General features: G+C 44.5%; 2 protein-coding genes and 2 long non-coding RNA genes across 4 annotated transcripts in view; 2 read left to right on the top strand and 2 right to left on the bottom strand.

Moving 5' to 3' along the window:
* The window catches only part of LOC140721495 (uncharacterized), a 33,791-nt gene extending 32,325 nt beyond the window's left edge, over window positions 1-1,466 (top strand). The window contains exon 6 of the long non-coding RNA XR_012097388.1: window positions 1,362-1,466. This is a non-coding gene — a long non-coding RNA (uncharacterized lncRNA). The remainder of the gene's footprint in view (window positions 1-1,361) is intronic.
* LOC140721496 (uncharacterized) overlaps window positions 1-18,562 on the top strand; it is a 1,502,390-nt gene that overhangs the window by 102,387 nt on the left and 1,381,441 nt on the right. The window lies entirely within an intron of this gene.
* Window positions 1-18,562, bottom strand: part of LOC140721492 (uncharacterized) — a 692,273-nt gene that overhangs the window by 3,809 nt on the left and 669,902 nt on the right. The window lies entirely within an intron of this gene.
* Window positions 9,871-11,534, bottom strand: LOC140721518 (uncharacterized). Its single transcript, XM_073036333.1, has one exon. It carries the CDS (start codon window positions 11,532-11,534, stop codon window positions 9,894-9,896), a length of 1,641 nt encoding a protein of 546 aa, XP_072892434.1. The 3' UTR covers window positions 9,871-9,893.

Raw genomic sequence — 18,562 nt, 5'->3', positions numbered from 1 at the left:
ACGATCACTGATGGTCCTCCAGCAACACATAGGTACTGAATGAATAGTACATACTATTGTACAAAAGATTCTAAAATGACAGAATTAGCAAAAATAACAAGAACTTTGCCAGATATACTTTGACCCTCACCAAAATTTTATCAACACACCACAGGAAGTTTCCATTCCGGACACTTCACGCTTTGCATGGTAACTACTCTGCCCGTGACTGTCAGGATCTGTAGAGACCTTTGGATCCAGATCAGCACATCACAGAAACCATTCTCCCCCCTAGACTTCCCAGTCCCTCGGTAAAGCAGGCAGTGAAATCAAAGATCCCCACAACCTGGGACGTTCTCCTTTATCACCCACCCCAGTCCGGGAGAAGACACAACAGCCATAACGCTCCATGACAAATGTGAGGAGCCTCAGGAAACGAGGCGAGTTCGGGGGAAGTTAACGGGACTCGCTGGCCAACATCAGATTTCCCAACACAACATGGAGGATGCGTGACCGCCCATCTGGAGATTGTGAACATGCACAAAGAGATCGTTACATCTGCGGTTAAATGGGAGGGGCAAATGGGATCACGTGACCGGTGGGGTCTAACATCCCAGGCATAGACTCCAGCTCCCCAGCATTCTGTGGAAATAAACAGACGCCCCTCACACCTCCTCTCACCTTAAATGTATTCGACATTTCAAAACCCTGGAAAAATATATCGTCTGTCCACTCTATCTATTCCTCTCGTAATCTGAAAAACGTCCATCCAGTCTCACCCCAGCCTGCGCCGCTCTGGAGAAAACAACACAAGTTTGTCCAGCCTCTTGTTATAGCTCATGCCCTCTAATCCAGGCAGTGTCCTGGTAAACCTCTTCTGCGCCCTCTCCAAAGCCCCGACATCCTTCCGAGAATGGGGGCGACCAGAACTGTATGAAACACTCCAGATGTGGTCTAACTAGTTTTACAAAGCTGCAACACAACTTCATGACTTTTGAACTCAGTGCTTCAACTAATAAAGACAACCATGCCATTTGCCTTCTTAACCACCCGATCAATCTGTGCAGTCTCTTTCAGGGAGAGATGAACTTGGAGTCTAAGATCCCTCTGATCATCGACACTGTTCAGGGTTTTGCATTTAACACTGTACTGTCTCATACATTCAGGGCTGCAGTGCTACCAGAGCTCACCGGAGAGCCCCGCCGACACCTCTGTAAAAAAGTCAAAATAAGCAAGTACGGAATTTAACAACCCCGGATATTAAATAGAGGGAATTTTACGGAAGCGGGGGTGTTGGCTGGTGGGGACAAATACCACTAATAACATTAGGATATTTGATCGTTTTTGGTGAAATCCTGGAGCTGTGACTGTTTTTAATTTAGGTATTTGTGAAATTCCTTCTCGCTCGACCCGTTGTCCAAGGAAGCTAGGAAATACCTGTACACAAATGCAAGCATTTTTCCGCTCTTTCCAATTTGTACCATTGGATACCAGGAAGGAGCTATATTAAGCACGGAATGAACATCGAAAGCTATGTTTAAGCGTCGAAAATAATGAAAGAAAAATTCACTGCTCGCTCATCTTCGGCCTGATTTTGATGAAATATTCAAGGTAATCATCCAAGATCCTCTTCTACACCTGGATAAATTTAGTTTTGTTTTGGGAGCCAAATGGAAAAAAAAAATTCTAGGCTACAAGCTAGTTTTACGTCATTCCATATAATTAGTGGCTGATTAAATCCTTGGCCTCGCTCCACTAACTGTAGTTGATTGAAAAGAGGCTCTTGTTCTCTTTGTGTTGATAGGAAAAAGAGTAATTTAGTGAGGCAATGAACGAGATTAAATGCATTTCCAAATCTCCCAGATGGTTGCTCTCCTCCCGTTAACATTTGTCACTTCCAAAATACAATATTTTCTATTCGTATAGTTGTGATAATAATTTATGTAAAGATTCAAGCTTCTTTAACTTTTTATATATTTAAACACTAAACAGGATGTACAAAGTTCGAACCATGTAACACCTGACGTGTGAGGATATTTGAGTATCGACACTGACAGGTACACTTCAATATATTGAGAAAGGAATGCAGCAGTGGACCCAGAGTGAAGTGATAAGCAGGTGAGAGGACGTACAAAGACAGAGAGGATGAGAGGGAGTGGGAGGGAGGGGTGTGAGGTAAATTTGTTCACCGGAAGGGGAAATTGATATTCATGCCATCAGGTTGGGTGGGGGCACCCAGACGGAATATAAGTTGCTGATCCTGGATCCTGAGGGTCGCCTCATCTTGGCAAGGGATGGGATGACACGTCGGAACGGGAATTGGAATTGGAATTGAAATGTTTGGACATCGGGAAGTCCCGCTCGGAGTGGATAGTTCAAAGGTTAAGTTATTATCAAAGCAGGTATTCATAAATAACGCTGAGTTCTTTTTTCTTCTCCAGAGAACCACGAAACTAAGAAAGAGTATGAAAGTCGTTCAGAGAGAAAAAAAAATGAAACTCCCTCCCCACCTCCCGCATCAAAAAGGACGGCATCCCGATCATCAACCCCCAAAACCCACCCCTCCCGCACAAAAGGGTAGAAAAATATCGACACCCGTTAAAAACACCCCTACCCCGCACAACTGCGGAGCAGCCGGTGTCACCAGTGTGGAGGCGGCCGCATCGGGAGCAGCGGACACAACGGGCGACCCCGGAAGATTCACAGGTGAAGTGTCGCCTCACCTAGAAGGATGTTTGGACAACGGAGAGAGTTCGGCCGTCCGGCCCTTTCACTGTGACACCCCGAACTCCACATCAAATCCGTCCAAACGAATCTGGGTGAACTTTAATGACCAATAAATATAATTCCTCTCAGCATTCAGCTGTCTGAATGATCCCCTGACTCTGAGAGGAAGGGGTATCTATGGTCCACACTGTCAGGGTGTTGAGTTTACCAGGAGACAAAGACTGCAGGGACGAGAGGTTTTCTGTTGACTAATACACTGTGTGTGGACCCCGCTGGCAATTCTGGTGTTGTGACCCGAATCGAGACAAACACCACGCTGCCCACTCCACCAACAACACGGCACAGCCGGACACATAACAGGGGACTTTACATCTCACAACACTGGATTCAGTGATGAAACCCGTGATTAATGTTGTTGTCTCACTGAAAAGTCCATTAACCCTAACCCTGCAATATGGTGTAAAATCCCGCTCCCCATACTAACACGGTTTATACAGACCAAAGAACAAACTGCCGGAGGAACTCAGTGGGTCGGGCAGCATCTGTGGAGGGAAATGGACCGTCAACATTTCGGGCCAAGATCCTCCCTCTGGACTGAGAGTGGACGGGAAATAGTCAGAGAAAAGAGGTGAGGGGTGAGGATGGGGCAAGAGCTGGGGAGTGAGAGGTGGATCCAGGTGAGGGGGGAGGTGGAAGGTGAAAATAGTGACAGGGGTGGGAGGTGAATGGTGGGGGCAACACGGGGCTGCAGAAGGTGGAAATTAATTCCATAGAGGATGAACAAAGAGGTTAGAGAGTATTTGTTATAGAGAGTGCAATGAAGATTCACCTGACTGATCTCTCGAGAGGTGGGGTCATAACCTGAAGAAAGATCAAATGTGATAACTCTAAATGTCATTTAGAGAGTCGAGGACTGAGAGGTGAACACATTGAAATGCACAACATCATTACCGGTTGAACCAGGGATCCCAGTCTCTGAAAAAGGGGATGGGAATCGAGCCTGTGACTCTGTGACCTGAGGGTGGAGGAAAAGGGATCGGGGTAGATATGGTGTGGAAAAGTAGACATGTATCTGGTGTAAATATGGAATAATGTGGGGAATGCGGCGGATGGGTCGGGCAGTGTGTGAGGGGAGAGGAGCAGAGTCACCGGTTCAGGTGGGAGTCCCTCCACCCGTCACCTGATCCCGTTTCCTGTTCACGTTTTTCTGCAGATCTGCAGCATTTGCGGGTCACTGCTCTATGTGTACATGTAGCTTCACCTTTGTCCCCTTCAGACAACGAAGTGAGATCCGGATCACATAGTTCCTCACAATTAAAATAGTTTATTACATTTACACAATTAGAATACGTTATTACATTTTTATTTTTTTCTATTTTTGTACTATATATATATGTATATATATATTTATTTTAAATCACAATTGTTAAAATCTTTTGTTAAGAATTAGGTTCTACTGCTACCGCAGGGACAACGAATTTCATGACATATGCCGGTGCTATTAAACTTGATTCTGATCTTGATATGGGAGACCCACCACCGGTCACCTGATCCCAGTTACCGCAGATCGTAATGCGAGATTGAAGCATTTTCCATATATTTGCTTTCCATAGAAATGACAACAGTTCAGTTTCCTTCTGTGGTTCCGGAGCAGAAGCTCAGTCTGTCTAATATTTCCACACAATTAAAGTGGGGAATTTGTTTGTTATCATCACGTACTGAGCTACAGTGAAAATCTTGCCTGATGTACCATCCACACAGATCGATACATTACAACAGTATATTGAGCTCATATTCAACAAAAAAAAATAACTGTAACAAAGCATTATGGCTGCAGAGAAAGTGCAGTGCAGATAGACATATGGTGCAGGGTCACGTTGAGTTACATTGTGAGGCCGAGTCCATTTTATCATTCATTTGGCTTATAACCACAGACAGGAAGCCATCCTTCAGCCTGGTTGTACACCAGGTACACCTTTAAGGCTTTTGTATCTCTCTGCCAATGTGGGAGCGGATTTGCAGCAAGTATGTCCAGGTTATGTGGTTCGTTGTGTACATGGCCTGCTTTTCCGAGGGAGGGGAAGTGTAGGAAGAGTCCATGGAGTGGAGGCTTGTTTCTCTGATGTTCTCTACAGTTCCTTGCAGTCATGGGCAGAGCAGTAGCCATACAAAGGCATGAAGTATCGACAAGGAGCTCAGAGACCTCGGCCTTCACCCTGCCTTGTGCAGCTGGATCCTGGACTTCCTGTCCGATCGCCGGCAGGTGGTAACAGTGGGCTCCATCTCCTCTGTCTCGCTGACCCACAGGACACACAACCCACAGGGTTGTCTCTTTGGCCCTGTCATTTACTTTCTGTGCACCCATGACTCGTGTTGCCACCCACAGCTCCAATCTGCTAATTAAATTTGCTGAGAATACTACATTGATTGGCCTAATCTCAAATAATAACTTTCAATCGATCAAATGCCTCCTGACAAGGTTCAGTCCAGACAAACTTTTCACCCTTCTTCAGGAGATTAGTCAGAGGAAGAGCGACAGCAGCAAAGTTCTTACAGAACTTACGATAATATCCATTCATTCCCAGAAACCTTCTAAGAGCCTTCTTAGCAGTCAGAATAGGAACTTGAGAAATTGCTTGGACTTTTGCCCGAACAGGAGCCAACTTGCATTGACCTACAACATAGCCAAGACAGGTCACAGTGGCATGGCCAAATTCACTCTTAGCCAAGTTAACTGTAAGGCTGCCCTGGGAAAGCCTGTCAAACAGCTTCTCTACTGCAGAGATATGCTCTTCCCAAGTATCACTCCCTGTGACTCAGTCATCAATATAGGCATCTGTGTGTTCTAACCCTCGAAATTCAAAATCAATCATTCTCTGGAATGTTCCTGGAGCATTTTTCTTTCCAAAAGGTAAAACATTGTATTCATACAACCCAGGTGGTGTCACAAATGCAGAAATTTCTCTACCTCTGTCCGTCAATGGAACACACCAATACCCCATCAACAGATCAATCTTTGTAAGAAATTAGCTATTCCAACCTTATCGATGCAATCATCTATCCTAGCGATCGGATAGGCATTTGTTTTTGCTACTGCATTTACCTTCCCATAATCAGTGCCTCTAAGACCTACTGAATCTGTTTCCACACTTACATCAATTGTTCAGCCAATTTACATTTTCTACGTACATGCGATATGAGTGTTGTTTAATCAGTTTGGCTTGACCAATATCTGTGTCATGTACTGAGACCGTGGTTTGCTAGATAGATAGATAGATAGATAGATAGATAGATAGATAGATAGATAGATAGATAGATAGATAGATAGATAGATAGATAGATAGATAGATAGATAGATAGATACTTTATTCATCCCCATGGGGAAATTCAACTTTTTTTTCCAATGTCCCATACACTTGTTGTAGCAAAACTAATTACATACAATACTTAACTCAGTAAAAAAAAATATGATATGCATCTAAATCACTATCTCAAAAAGCATTAATAGCTTTTAAAAAGTTCTTAAGTCCTGGCGGTAGAATTGTAAAGCCTAATGGCATTGGGGAGTATTGACCTCTTCATCCTGTCTGAGGAGCATTGCATCGATAGTAACCTGTCGCTGAAACTGCTTCTCTGTCTCTGGATGGTGCTATGTAGAGGATGTTCAGAGTTTTCCATAATTGACCGTAGCCTACTCAGCGCCCTGCGCTCAGCTACCGATGTTAAACTCTCCAGTACTTTGCCCACGACAGAGCCCGCCTTCCTTACCAGCTTATTAAGACGTGAGGCGTCCCTCTTCTTAATGCTTCCTCCCCAAATAAATCTTTAAACTTCCGAATTAATTTCTTCAGCTGTTGTTGTTGCTTTGGCTGCAGATCAATATTTTCTGGAACAACGGAGTTCATTAGTCTAACTGGGACCACGTTTGGCTTGTGAAAAGTCTCTGACGAGTCAATTGTTTCATTCTCAGGGTTGTCAGATTCATATATTTTGACAACAACACACACATATCGTGCCTGATTGTCAAAATAAGGCTTTATCATATTTATGTGTACCAGCTGTGTTAGTTTACTTCGGTCGTGTGTTGTAATAACATAATTCACATCATTAAATTGAGAGACTATTTCATACGGTCTATTGAATTTCACCTGAAGTGGATTCGTCAACATATCCCTCACCCGGTATTTTCTTTCGCAACCCTGCTTATCAAACTAACACTTCATTTTGTTTTGAGAAATCTTTAAGTTTTGTCTCGCTAGACTACAGAATTGGTGTAGTTTATTTTTGAACTTTAAAACATAGTCTGACAAGTTAACATGTACATCCCCATCAATCCACCGCTCCTTTTACAAGGTCAAAGCTCACCTCACTCTGCGACCAAATACAAGTTCAAATGGAGTAAAGCCCAATGATTCCTGAACCGACTCTCTTACTGTGAACAAAAGCAAATGTATTCCTTCATCCTAGTCGTTTCCATTTTCAACACAGTATGTCTTAATCATTGTTTTGGGGGTAGAGTGAAATCTTTCTAAAGCCCCTTGTGATTCTGGATGGTATGTAGACGATGTAATTTGTTTTGCTCCCAGTTCATAAACTACCCGCTGGAATAATCCAGATTTAAAATTACTTCCTTGATCAGACTGGATTTCTTGAGGCAAATCGAATAAAGTAAAAAAAAAATTGTTAAGAGCCTTCGACACATTTTTAGCTTTAATATTTCTGAGAGGCATTGCCTCTGGGAATCTGGATGCAGTACACATAATAGTTAGCAGATACTGATGGCCAGCTTTAGTCTTTGGCAATGAGCCAACACAATCCACTATAAATTTGGAAAAGGGTTCACCGAATGCAGGTATAGGCTGGAGTGGGACCACTGGGGTGACCTGATTAGGTTTAGTCAAAACTTGACAAGTGTGACAAATCCCAGCATTAATTTCTGGTTTACCCTGGTTATCCCTGCTACTCTTTTCGAAACTCTTATTCAGGGTAAACATAACCTTATGAGTTAAAGCAAACTGATCTGCTGATCTAGCAGACTCCTGCATAGTGGCAGCATCATTTCCATCTAAATACGTCTTTATGTAATCAGGGACGCACTTTTTGAATTCTTCAATTAAAACCAACTCTTTCAAGCTGTTAAAATCATCATTTACATTTTTATATGTGCACCAGTGGGCAATACACACAAATTTCTCATAAGCAAATTCCATATAAGTCTGGTTCACAGATGTCTTCAAATTTCTAAACTTTTGCCTGTATGCTTCTGGGACCAACTCATAAGCTTTGAGCACAGCCTGCTTCACTAGGTCATAATGTGTGGTGCGTGGCCAGCTGGTTAAAGTGTTGAACTAGCGATCTGAAGGTCATGATTTTGAGCCTCAGCCAAGGCAGTGTGTGTGTCCTTGAGCAAAGCACTGAACCACACACTGCTCCTGCACGTTTATAGCCCAGTGGTGATGATTGGGTCAGCATAAATAAATAAATAATCAGCTGCTTCAGCAACTGTCAAAGCAGAATAGGCATGCTAAGCCTTCCCCTTTATTACACTTTGAGACAATTTTCTGTCTGTTTTTCTGCCTCTCTAGCCTCAAACTGCCTCTGCCTTTCCGCAGACTCCAGCTTTAATTTTTCTCACTTGTACTGGAGCTCAAGCTCACTAGGTTTACTTAAACAAGTTAAACAAAGATTAACAGTGTTATGTGTATATATGTGTGTAAATATAACTCCCAAACTATTGAGCTCGGGGAAAATAAGGCTTGGAGTCTTCAGATGGTAAAGTATGAAAGTTCAGTTCATCCACAAAATAGGTGATGAGAGAGTTATTTGTAATTCAGGGTAAATGTCGAGAGAAGGCAGTTATGTCAAACAGCAAGGGAGATGAGGCTGAGTACAGAGCTATGGTGGAAATCTTGTCACATGGTACGAGCAGAATCATCTGCAGCTTAATGTGAAAAAGACTAAGGAGCTGGTGGTGGACCTGAGGAGGGCTAAGGCACCAGTGACCCCTGTTTCCATCCAAGGGGTCAGTGTGGACATGGTGGAAGATTACAAATACCTGGGGATACGAATTGACAATAAACTGGACTGCTCAAAGAACACTCAGGCTGTTTACAAGAAGGGTTAGAGCCGTTTCTATTTCCTGAGGAGACTGAGGTCCTTTGACATCTACCAGACGATGCTGAGGATGTTCTACGAGGCTGTGGTGACCAGCGCTATCATGTTTGCTGTTGTGTGCTGGGGCAGCAGGCTGAGGGTAGCAGACACCAACAGAATCAACAAACTCATTCGTAAGGCCAGTGATGTTGTGGGGGTGGAACTGAACTCTCCGACGGTGGTGTCGGAAAAGATAATGCTGTCCAAGTTGCATGCCATCTTGGACAATGAATCCCATCCAATCCATAATGTACTAGTTAGGCACAGGAGTACATTCAGCCAGAGACTCATTCCACCGAAATCTAACACTGAGCATCACAGGAAGTCATTCCTGCCTGTGGCCATCAAACTTTTCTAATCTTCCCTCAGAGTGTCAGACACCCTGAGCCAATAGGCTGGTCCTGGACTTATTTCCACTTGCAAAGATTAACTTATTATTATTTAATTATTGATGGTTTTATATTGCTATATTTCTACAATATTCTTGGTTGGTGCGACTGTAACGAAACTCAATTTCCCTCAGGATCAATAAAGTACATCTGTCTGTCTGTCTGTTCTCCAGGTTCCATAGTGTTAAAATGAGAAAACAGTTGCTGTAGATTTTATCTGTGATCTTTACAAATCTACATACGAATTATCACCGAAAGTGACTTGTCATGAAGGGTATCATCTTCAAATGAATGACCACATCACACCCAGGCAAGGGTTAACACATAAGTGGTCTCGACAGGATATCCCAAATCAGATCCACTCCTATGGGTTAAATGAGGTGACAACCATACATTCGATGTACGGTGAATGGATAATTAACTCACCCTTGTAGGCATAGGAAAGTTCTAAACAGTGACCTTTGGCCACTAGTTCCCTGGTTTCAATCCTTCCATTTTTCATCTGGCTCCGTCTGACTCTGAGTGTCTGTGTCCTCAGTTAAATCTAAACAAGCTGCGAGCGATGTAAACAAGCTGCAAGTCAGACTGATTCACCTTCTTAATCTCTCTTAAAATGACAGTCCATATCAAATGAAACCAAGGGATTCATAACAATGGCCACTCCCCAATATGAACTGACTTGTGTTCCAGTAGTTGGGATGACTGAGTGAATCCTTTGCCACATTCTGAGCAGGTGAACAGCCTCTCTCTAGTGTGAACTCGCTGATGTTTCTGTAGGTTGGATGACTGAGTGAATCCCTTTCCACAGTCTGAGCAGGTGAACAGCCTCTCCCCAGTGTGAACTGACTGGTGTGCCAGTAGGTGGGATGACCGAGTGAATCTCTGCCCACATTCTGAGCAGGTGAACGGCTTCTCCCCAGTGTGAACTCGCTGATGACTATGTAGATTGGATGAATGAGTGAATCTCCTCCCACATTCTGAGCAGGTGAATGGCTTCTCCCCAGTGTGAACTCGCTGGTGTACCAGTAAGGTGGATGACTCAGTGAATCCTTTCCCACATTCTGAGCAGGTGAACGGCTTCTCCCCAGTGTGAACTGACTGGTGTTCCAGTAGGTGGGATGACTGACTGAATCCCTTCCCACATTCTGAGCCGGTGAACGGCTTCTCCCCAGTGTGAACTCGCTGATGTCTCCGTAGGTGGGATGACTGAGTGAATCTCTTCCCACATTCTGAGCAGGTGAACGGCTTCTCCCCAGTGTGAACTCGCTGATGTCTCTGTAGGCTGGATGACTGAGTGAATCCCTTCCCACATTCTGAGCAGGTGAACGGCTTCTCCCCAGTGTGAACTCGCTGATGACTCTGTAAGGTGGAAGAGTCAGTGAATCCATTCCCACATTCTGAGCAGGTGAAAGGCCACTCCCCTGTGTGAACTTGCTGATGTGCCAGTAGTTGGGATGACCGAATGAATCCCTTCCCACACTCTGAGCAGGTGAATGGCCTCTCCCCAGTGTGAACTCGCTGATGAATATGCAGGTGGGATGACTGAATGAATCCTTTCCCACATTCTGAGCAGGTGAACGGCTTCTCCCCAGTGTGAACTCGCTGGTGTACCAGTAAGGTGGATGACTCAGTGAATCCTTTCCCACATTCTGAGCAGGTGAACGGCTTCTCCCCAGTGTGAACTCGCTGATGACTATGTAGATTGGATGAATGAGTGAATCTCTTCCCACATTCTGAGCAGGTGAATGGCTTCTCCCCAGTGTGAACTCGCTGATGAATATGCAGGTGGGATGACTGAGTAAATCCTTTCCCACATTCTGAGCAGGCGAACGGCTTCTCCCCAGTGTGAACTCGCTGATGTCTCCGTAGGCTGGATGACTGAGTGAATCCCTTCCCACATTCTGAGCAGGTGAATGGCTTCTCCCCAGTGTGAACTCGCTGATGTACCAATAAGGTGGATGACTCAGTGAATTTCTTCCCACATTCTGAGCCGGTGAACGACTTCTCCCCAGTGTGAACTCGCTGATGTCTCCGTAGGTGGGATGACTGAGTGAATCTCTTCCCACATTCTGAGCAGGTGAACGGCTTCTCCCCAGTGTGAACTCGCTGATGTCTCCATAGGCTGGATGACTGAGTGAATCTCTTCCCACATTCTGAGCAAGTGAACGGCTTCTCCCCAGTGTGAACTCGCTGATGACTCTGTAAGGTGGAAGAGTCAGTGAATCCTTTCCCCCATTCTGAGCAGGTGAACGCCCTCTCCCCAGTGTGAACCCACTGGTGTGCCATTAGGTCAGATGACTGAGTGAATCCTTTCCCAGATAATCAGCAGATCACCAGCCTTTGCCCAGAGTGAACTGACTGGTGTGTCCACAGGTGGGAAGAATGACTGAATCCTTTCTCACACACAGAACAGGTGAATGGCCTTGCCCAGTGTGAACTTGCTGATGTACCTTCAATTGTGATAACCGAGTGAATCCATTCCCACTGTTTGAGCAGGTGAACAGCCTTTCTCCTGTGTAAAATGACGGGTTGCCAGTTGGTCAAATGACCGAGTGAATCCCTCCCCACAGTCTGAGCAGGAAGGATGGTCGATTGAATCCCTTGCTCCACTTCTTAAATATCTGGACAGAGACAACAAAACTGGTGTGCCGTGTTTGAACTTCCTGGAGACAAACTCCTTCTTGTTTTGAACCTGTAAAAAGATTTACAAAATCCATCAATGGGTTTAGGAAAACATTTCAGATGAGATTACTTGAGTTGCCAAGGTTTGATCTGGTATCACACTGTTACAGTGAGGTTCTATCCAAGTTGCGCAGAGAAATCATCTCCTGACTGGGCAGATTGCTGGTATCTGGAATGACCATCAATTCCCCGATGCTCTTCCTGTCTCTATAAGAATGGGGCATTTCTGCCATCTGCAATTTGTACCTTGGCTGAGTTGGACTCTCTCCATTGGTATTATTCCCTGTTCCTGCTGAGCAGCATGGGTGCCTGGCCCCACAGTAACTGAAACAGTCTCACGCAATTCGCCTTTCTTGATGTGCATCTGGAATTTTCTTTTATGTATTATTAAAGTGCCACAGATTTAATGCCATATAAAAATTCCTGTTGAGGTGAATGGTTGGTCCGCACAGCTGTTAAAAAGACAGAGTGAATTTTTATAGTATAGTATTTCACATTCTTGTAGAAAATTACAACACAGAAACATGCCCTTTGGGCCATCTAGTCTGCGCTGAACTATTTAATCTGCCCACTCCCATACCCCTACCATGCAGGTACCTACATGAACCTCTGAAATGTTGAAATCGAGCTTGCATGCACCACTTGAGCTGGCTGCTCATTCCACACCCGGATGACCGTTTGTGTGAAGAAGTTTCCCCTCATGTTCCCCTTAACATTTCACCTTTCACCCTTAACCCATGACCTCTGGTTGTACTCCCACCCCATCTCAGTGGTAAAAGCCAGCTTGCATTTACACTATCTATGCCCCTCTATCACAATCAAATCTCCCCTCAATCTCCTACAGTCCAAGGAATAAAGTCCTGACCTGTTCAATCTTTCCTTATAACCCAAGTACTCCAGACCTGGCAACATCCTTGTGAATTTTCTCTGAACTCTTTCTAAGTCCTTACATCTTTCCTGTAGGTTGGTGACCAAAACTGCACTTAGTACTCCAAATTAGGCCTCACCAATATCTTCTATAAGTCAACATAACATCCATCTATTGTTGTCAGTACTTTTGTTCATGAAGGCCATTGGGCTAAAATCTTCCCTTCCATCTCTATCTAACTGTGATACCACTTTCAGTGAATTAAGGACTTTCTTCTACAAGAGGTCCCTTTCTTCTACAACACTCCTCCGTGCCCGACCAGTCACTGTGAAAGACCTCCCTTGGTAAGTCAGACCAAAGTGCAACAACTCACACTTGTCTGCATTAAATTCCTTTTTCCATTTCTCAAACCATTTTGCCAGCTGGTCCAGATCGCACTGCAAGTTTAAATGCTTTTTTGGCATTGACTAGATGGGACAAATAGCCTGTTTCTTTACTGAACTTCTCCATGTTTCTATGGCAGAGAAGCTGGCCAAACTTGTTTGGAAGGGAAAGGGTAGGAGTGACAATTGAGCAGCAGTGGCTGGATTTTCTGGAGCAATTCGGGGCCTGAGTGATTCCACAGAAGTGGAAGCATTAGAAAGACAGGAGGACACAACTGTGGCTAAAATGAGAAGCCAAAGCCAACATAAATGTCAAAGAGAGGGCAAACAAAAGAACAAAAACTATTCGGAAGCTTTGAGAAACCAAAAGAAGACAAAAAAAAAAATTCAGATGAGCTCAGTGCGTGGAATCATGATTTGTAGTCATTAATGGGTCTCGGTAGCACCCAACAGTCTGAGGCATTTAGAGGAACAAAATATAAGAGGCTTCAATTTCTCTTCAAAAGCAAGGTTCCCTGGACCAGTTACCTTTCAACTTTCGTTTTGGCAGGCACATACAAACTCTACACCCTCAAAAATTCACTTCTGAAGGCCTCCCACTTACAGGTACTCCTTTGCCAGGAATCAACCTGTCCCAAACCACACTTGTCAGATCCTTTCTGATACCATCAAAATTGACCTTTCTCTAATTTAGAATCTCAACCCGTGGTCCAGACCTCTCTTTTTCCATATTTACTTTGAATCTCATGGCATTATGATCACAAATTCTGTCACCACCCTGGATCATTTCCTAACAGCTTATTGCACACTTCTACATCAGGAATTCTACATCCTGATTAAGGGCACATTTGACAAACTTCACCCCATCTAGTCCTTTACAGTATGGGAGTCCCAGTCAATAAATGGAAAGTTAAAATCACTTACTGGAACATCCTTTGTTTCTTGGTATGGTCTGCAATCTCTCTACAAATATCTCTAAATCCCTCAGACTGGTGGGTGTAAACAAGCCCCTATAATGTCTACAATATCATAATTCCCTGTCCTGAGCTCATCGGGCTTTCCTACGGTGCTTCTTGCATTGTGATATACACAGCTCAGCACATTCATCGCACCAGGCTCAACCATTTGATTGCTGACTCTATCTGAGGTCTGAACAAGATCTGACTGGTGTAAAGAAAACAAACTCTCCCTCATTGTCACAAAAACAAAGGAGCTGATTGCGGACTGCAGGAGGAATGGAGACAGGCTAACCCCTGTTGACATCAAAGGATCTGGGGCTGAGAGGGTGAACAGCTTTAAGATCCTCGGCATAAACATCACCAAGCATCTCACATGGTCTGTACATACCGACTGTGTTGTGAAAAGAGCACAGCAGCACCTCTTTCACCTCAGATAATTGAAGAGGTTGGGAATGGGGCCCAAAATCCTGAGGACTTTCTACAGGGACACAATAGAGAGCATCCTGACTGGCTGCATCACTGCCTGGTATGGGAACTGTACTTCCCTCAATTGCAGGACTCTGCAGAGAGTGGTGTGGACAGCCCAGCGCATCTGTAGATGTGAACTTCCCACTATTCAGGACATTTACAGAGACAGGTGTGGAAAAAGGGCCCAAAAGATATTGGGGACCCAATCCACCACAACCACAAACTGTTCCCTGCTGCTACCATCCAGGAAACGGTACCACAGCAAAAGGACCAACAGGCTCCAGGACATCATCTTCTACCAGGCCCTCAGACTGATTAATTCATGCTAATACAATTGCATATGTATGTTATACTGACTGTTCTATGCACAAACTATTTATTATAAATTACACATTGCACATTTAGATGGAGATGTAACGTAAAGACTTCTACTCCTCATGCATATGTATGTAAGAAAGTCAATTCAATTCAAATCACCCTCTCCACTATCTGTCCTGTCATTCTGGCTCCCATTCCCCCTACAAATCATTTTAACCACATCAGCACCCCCCTCCACCACACTTGCTCTCGCAGCCTTACCACTAGGATATTAGTCCCCTTCCTGTTCTGTTCCCCTATCACTCCTTTGACTGTCCTCTGCCAGGTAATCCACCCCAATACTTTCTAAAGTGTTCCACCTGTTGTTGTGTGGGATAGCAACAAGAGTACTCTGTGATGGCTATTTAACCTCATTTCCCTTCCTGACTCTCACCCAGTTCCCTATGTCCTGTACCTTGTGTGTAACTCACCTTTCTTCATGTCATATCTATCATCCCCTCCAACTCCTGGATGATCCGGAATTCATCCATTTCAAGTTCCAACTCCTTAAAGTGCAGGGTTACAAGCTGCAGCTGGATGCACATCTTGTAGGTGAGGGCATCAGGGACACTGGAGTTCTCCCCACCTTCCCACCAATGTCCCCTCCAATTTGTAATGACAAGTGTGCACATAAATCTTGTAATGTGTATTTTTTTTTACCCAGTGACAATACGTGCACAGTGAATTTTATATAGAGAGGTATTCATTTTCACAGCTAGCAAATCACTGTCGATAAAAACTTTGATCTCTTCTGGGTTCTATCGAGTTCATCTGCACTCTCACACAGCCTATGTAGCAGGCCTATAGTGGGTTATGAAGAATTTTCTTGCCAGAGCTTTTGCACACTGTCCATATGTAACTTGCTTGCTAAATGACGCTTTAAAAAGTCAGATTTCCAAATTTCACTCCACTTCTTCCCATTTGCAAATTCTCCAGCAACTTTTGCATCACCATAATACAGACAGGTAACAGCAGTTTCTGTGTTGTACATAAATATTTCCCCTGAACCCTCTCCAGGTGACTGACGGTGGTGAACTCAGTGAATGCAATGCCAATGAATATGAAGGGAAGGGCAGTAGTCTGTCTCACTGGAGTCTGGCACATTTGTGATGTGAAAGTTACTTGTTGCCAAGGGCAAAGGTTTTTGATATTATCATGTACCCAGAAAGAATGGGTCAAAACATGTTCTCACCTGTAGAAAAGTTCAGAACAGGAGGAGGTACAACAAACAACACACACACAAAATACTGGAGGAACTCAGCAGGCCAGGCAGCCAATATAACTCGGAGTCCTGCCATTTGCAGAAGTTCACTGATGACACGGCCATAGTGGGGTGTGTCAGGAATGGACAGGAGGAGGAGTATAGGAAACTGATACAGGACTTTGTGATATGGTGCAACTCAAACTACCTGCGTCTCAATATCACCAAGACCAAGGAGATGGTGGTGGACTTTAGGAGATCTAGGCCTCATATGGAGCCAGTGATCATTAATGGAGAATGTGTGGAGCAGGTTAAGACCTACAAGTATCTGGGAGTACAGTTAGACGAGAAGCTAGACTGGGCTGCCAACACAGATGCCTTGTGCAGGAAGGCACAGAGTCGACTGTACTTCCTTAGAAGGTTGGCGTCATTCAATGTCTGTAGTGAGATGCTGAAGATGTTCTATAGGTCAGTTGTGGAGAGCGCCCTCTTCTTTGTGGTGGCGTGTTGGGGAGGCAGCATTAAGAAGAGGGACGCCTCACGTCTTAATAAGCTGGTAAGGAAGGCGGGCTCTGTCGTGGGCAAAGTACTGGAGAGTTTAACATCGGTAGCTGAGCGAAGGGCGCTGAGTAGGCTACGGTCAATTATGGAAAACCCTGAACATCCTCTACATAGCACCATCCAGAGACAGAGAAGCAGTTTCAGCGACAGGTTGCTATCGATGCAATGCTCCTCAGACAGGATGAAGAGGTCAATACTCCCCAATGCCATTAGGCTTTACAATTCAACCGCCAGGACTTAAGAACTTTTTAAAAGCTATTATTAATGCTTTTTGAGAGAGTGATTTAGATGCATATCATATTTTTACTGAGTTAAGTATTGTATGTAATTAGTTTTGCTACAACAAGTGTATGGGACATTGGAAAAAAATGTTGAATTTCCCCATGGGGATGAATAAAGTATCTATCTATCTATCTATCTATCTATCTAATGCTGAGTTCCGCCGGCATTGTGTGTGTGTTGCTTGGATTTCCAGCATCTGCAGATTTCCTCTTCTTTGTGATTGGAGGTAGAACAAAGGTAATTTTCTCTACTGCTGATGCAAAAGATTTTGTTCCCTTCCTCTGAGTTCCTAATCCTTGCATTTAGATAGCTGGAGCTCAGCTCTGTCTGAGAGATCCATCGGTTCCCATTCCCTCATCAACCGGAAGCTCCCCGGGGCCCATGTACGGATCGTGAGGCTGAGAGAGAGGGGGAAGAGAGCAGGACTGTTCCGGAATTGCTGGCCACCGTGACCGGATTTCACAGAAATCGTCCTGAAGTCGGTGTTTAATATAAAAACGGAGAGAATCGCTCTTACCTGCGCCCGACATTTTCAAGGCCGTCTGTGTACTGCGCGCATGCGTAATACTCGGGGACGTCATCAGCCTGACGCCTGCGCATTTCATCGGTGCTTTCGGGCCGGCGAAATTTTTAACGCGCTGCATTATGGGTAATTACAGTGCCATTAAACATTTCTGCAAGCACCGGTTCATTGTCCATACCTCATTTTTTTTCGTGTGTATAGAAAAATTAGCAGCTGTTTTAACGCAGATCGCGGCTCCCATAAACAATATACTCAATACCAACGTGTATCTAATGCCAAAGTAAAATGCAGTTAAAAAACACAGGAGATTCTGCAGTTGTTGGAAATACAGAGACGCACACACAGACAAAATGCTGGAGGAACTCTGCAGTTCAGGCAGCAACTCAGCAGAGGAGTACACAGTCTAGGCATGCAGAAGGGGCTCGGTCTAAACATTGTCTATTTATTCCTCTCCGCATTTTCTGCCTGAAATTAACCACCATTTTTTCGGTCAACCAGTTTCCAAATGTTTCTGATCTTTCTTTTTTAGCCACATCCAGCTGGTCTGATTCCTTCTCCTCCTCGTAAACTCTAGACCGCATTTCTCTCTGGAGCCCCAAAGCCCTGACTCAATCTGGCAACTCTTCGGTTTCTGACTCTGCTCCATCGAAGATTCACTCGCTAGTCTGCTGTCAGACTTTAGAGGTGCATTGTGTTACGAGACCGCAGGTTCGTTCACTGTGAGTGTCGCTTTAAGTGCCTGAGTGAGGTGGGGCTGTGACGTCAGACACAAGCTGCGGCAGCCTGAGGGAGCGGGAGCGGGAGAGGGAAACAAGCTGTTGGAACTTCAGCGTGTGACTGCTATAGGCTGCAACTCTTCCATGCCCAAAAGGTTGGGTTGATCTGATCATCGGCACGCAGTGCACAACGGATGTGTGACTGTTGCTTCGTATCATCCATATGTGTAGATTTGCTGGAGTGTCCTGTGGTATCACTTTTGTAGATAGATAGATACTTTATTCATCCCCATGGGGAAATTCAACATTTTTTC

Source organism: Hemitrygon akajei, unplaced genomic scaffold (genome assembly GCF_048418815.1).
Source record: "Hemitrygon akajei unplaced genomic scaffold, sHemAka1.3 Scf000057, whole genome shotgun sequence".
Lineage (NCBI taxonomy): Eukaryota > Metazoa > Chordata > Chondrichthyes > Myliobatiformes > Dasyatidae > Hemitrygon > Hemitrygon akajei.
Note: the sequence above shows the minus strand (reverse complement) of the source record. Positions and strands in the feature narration are given on the sequence as shown.

Bases quoted from the DNA above. Each gene is read 5' to 3' on its own strand.
- LOC140721518 (XM_073036333.1), bottom strand. From the start codon at position 11,534: ATGGCACACCAGTGGGTTCACACTGGGGAGAGGGCGTTCACCTGCTCA.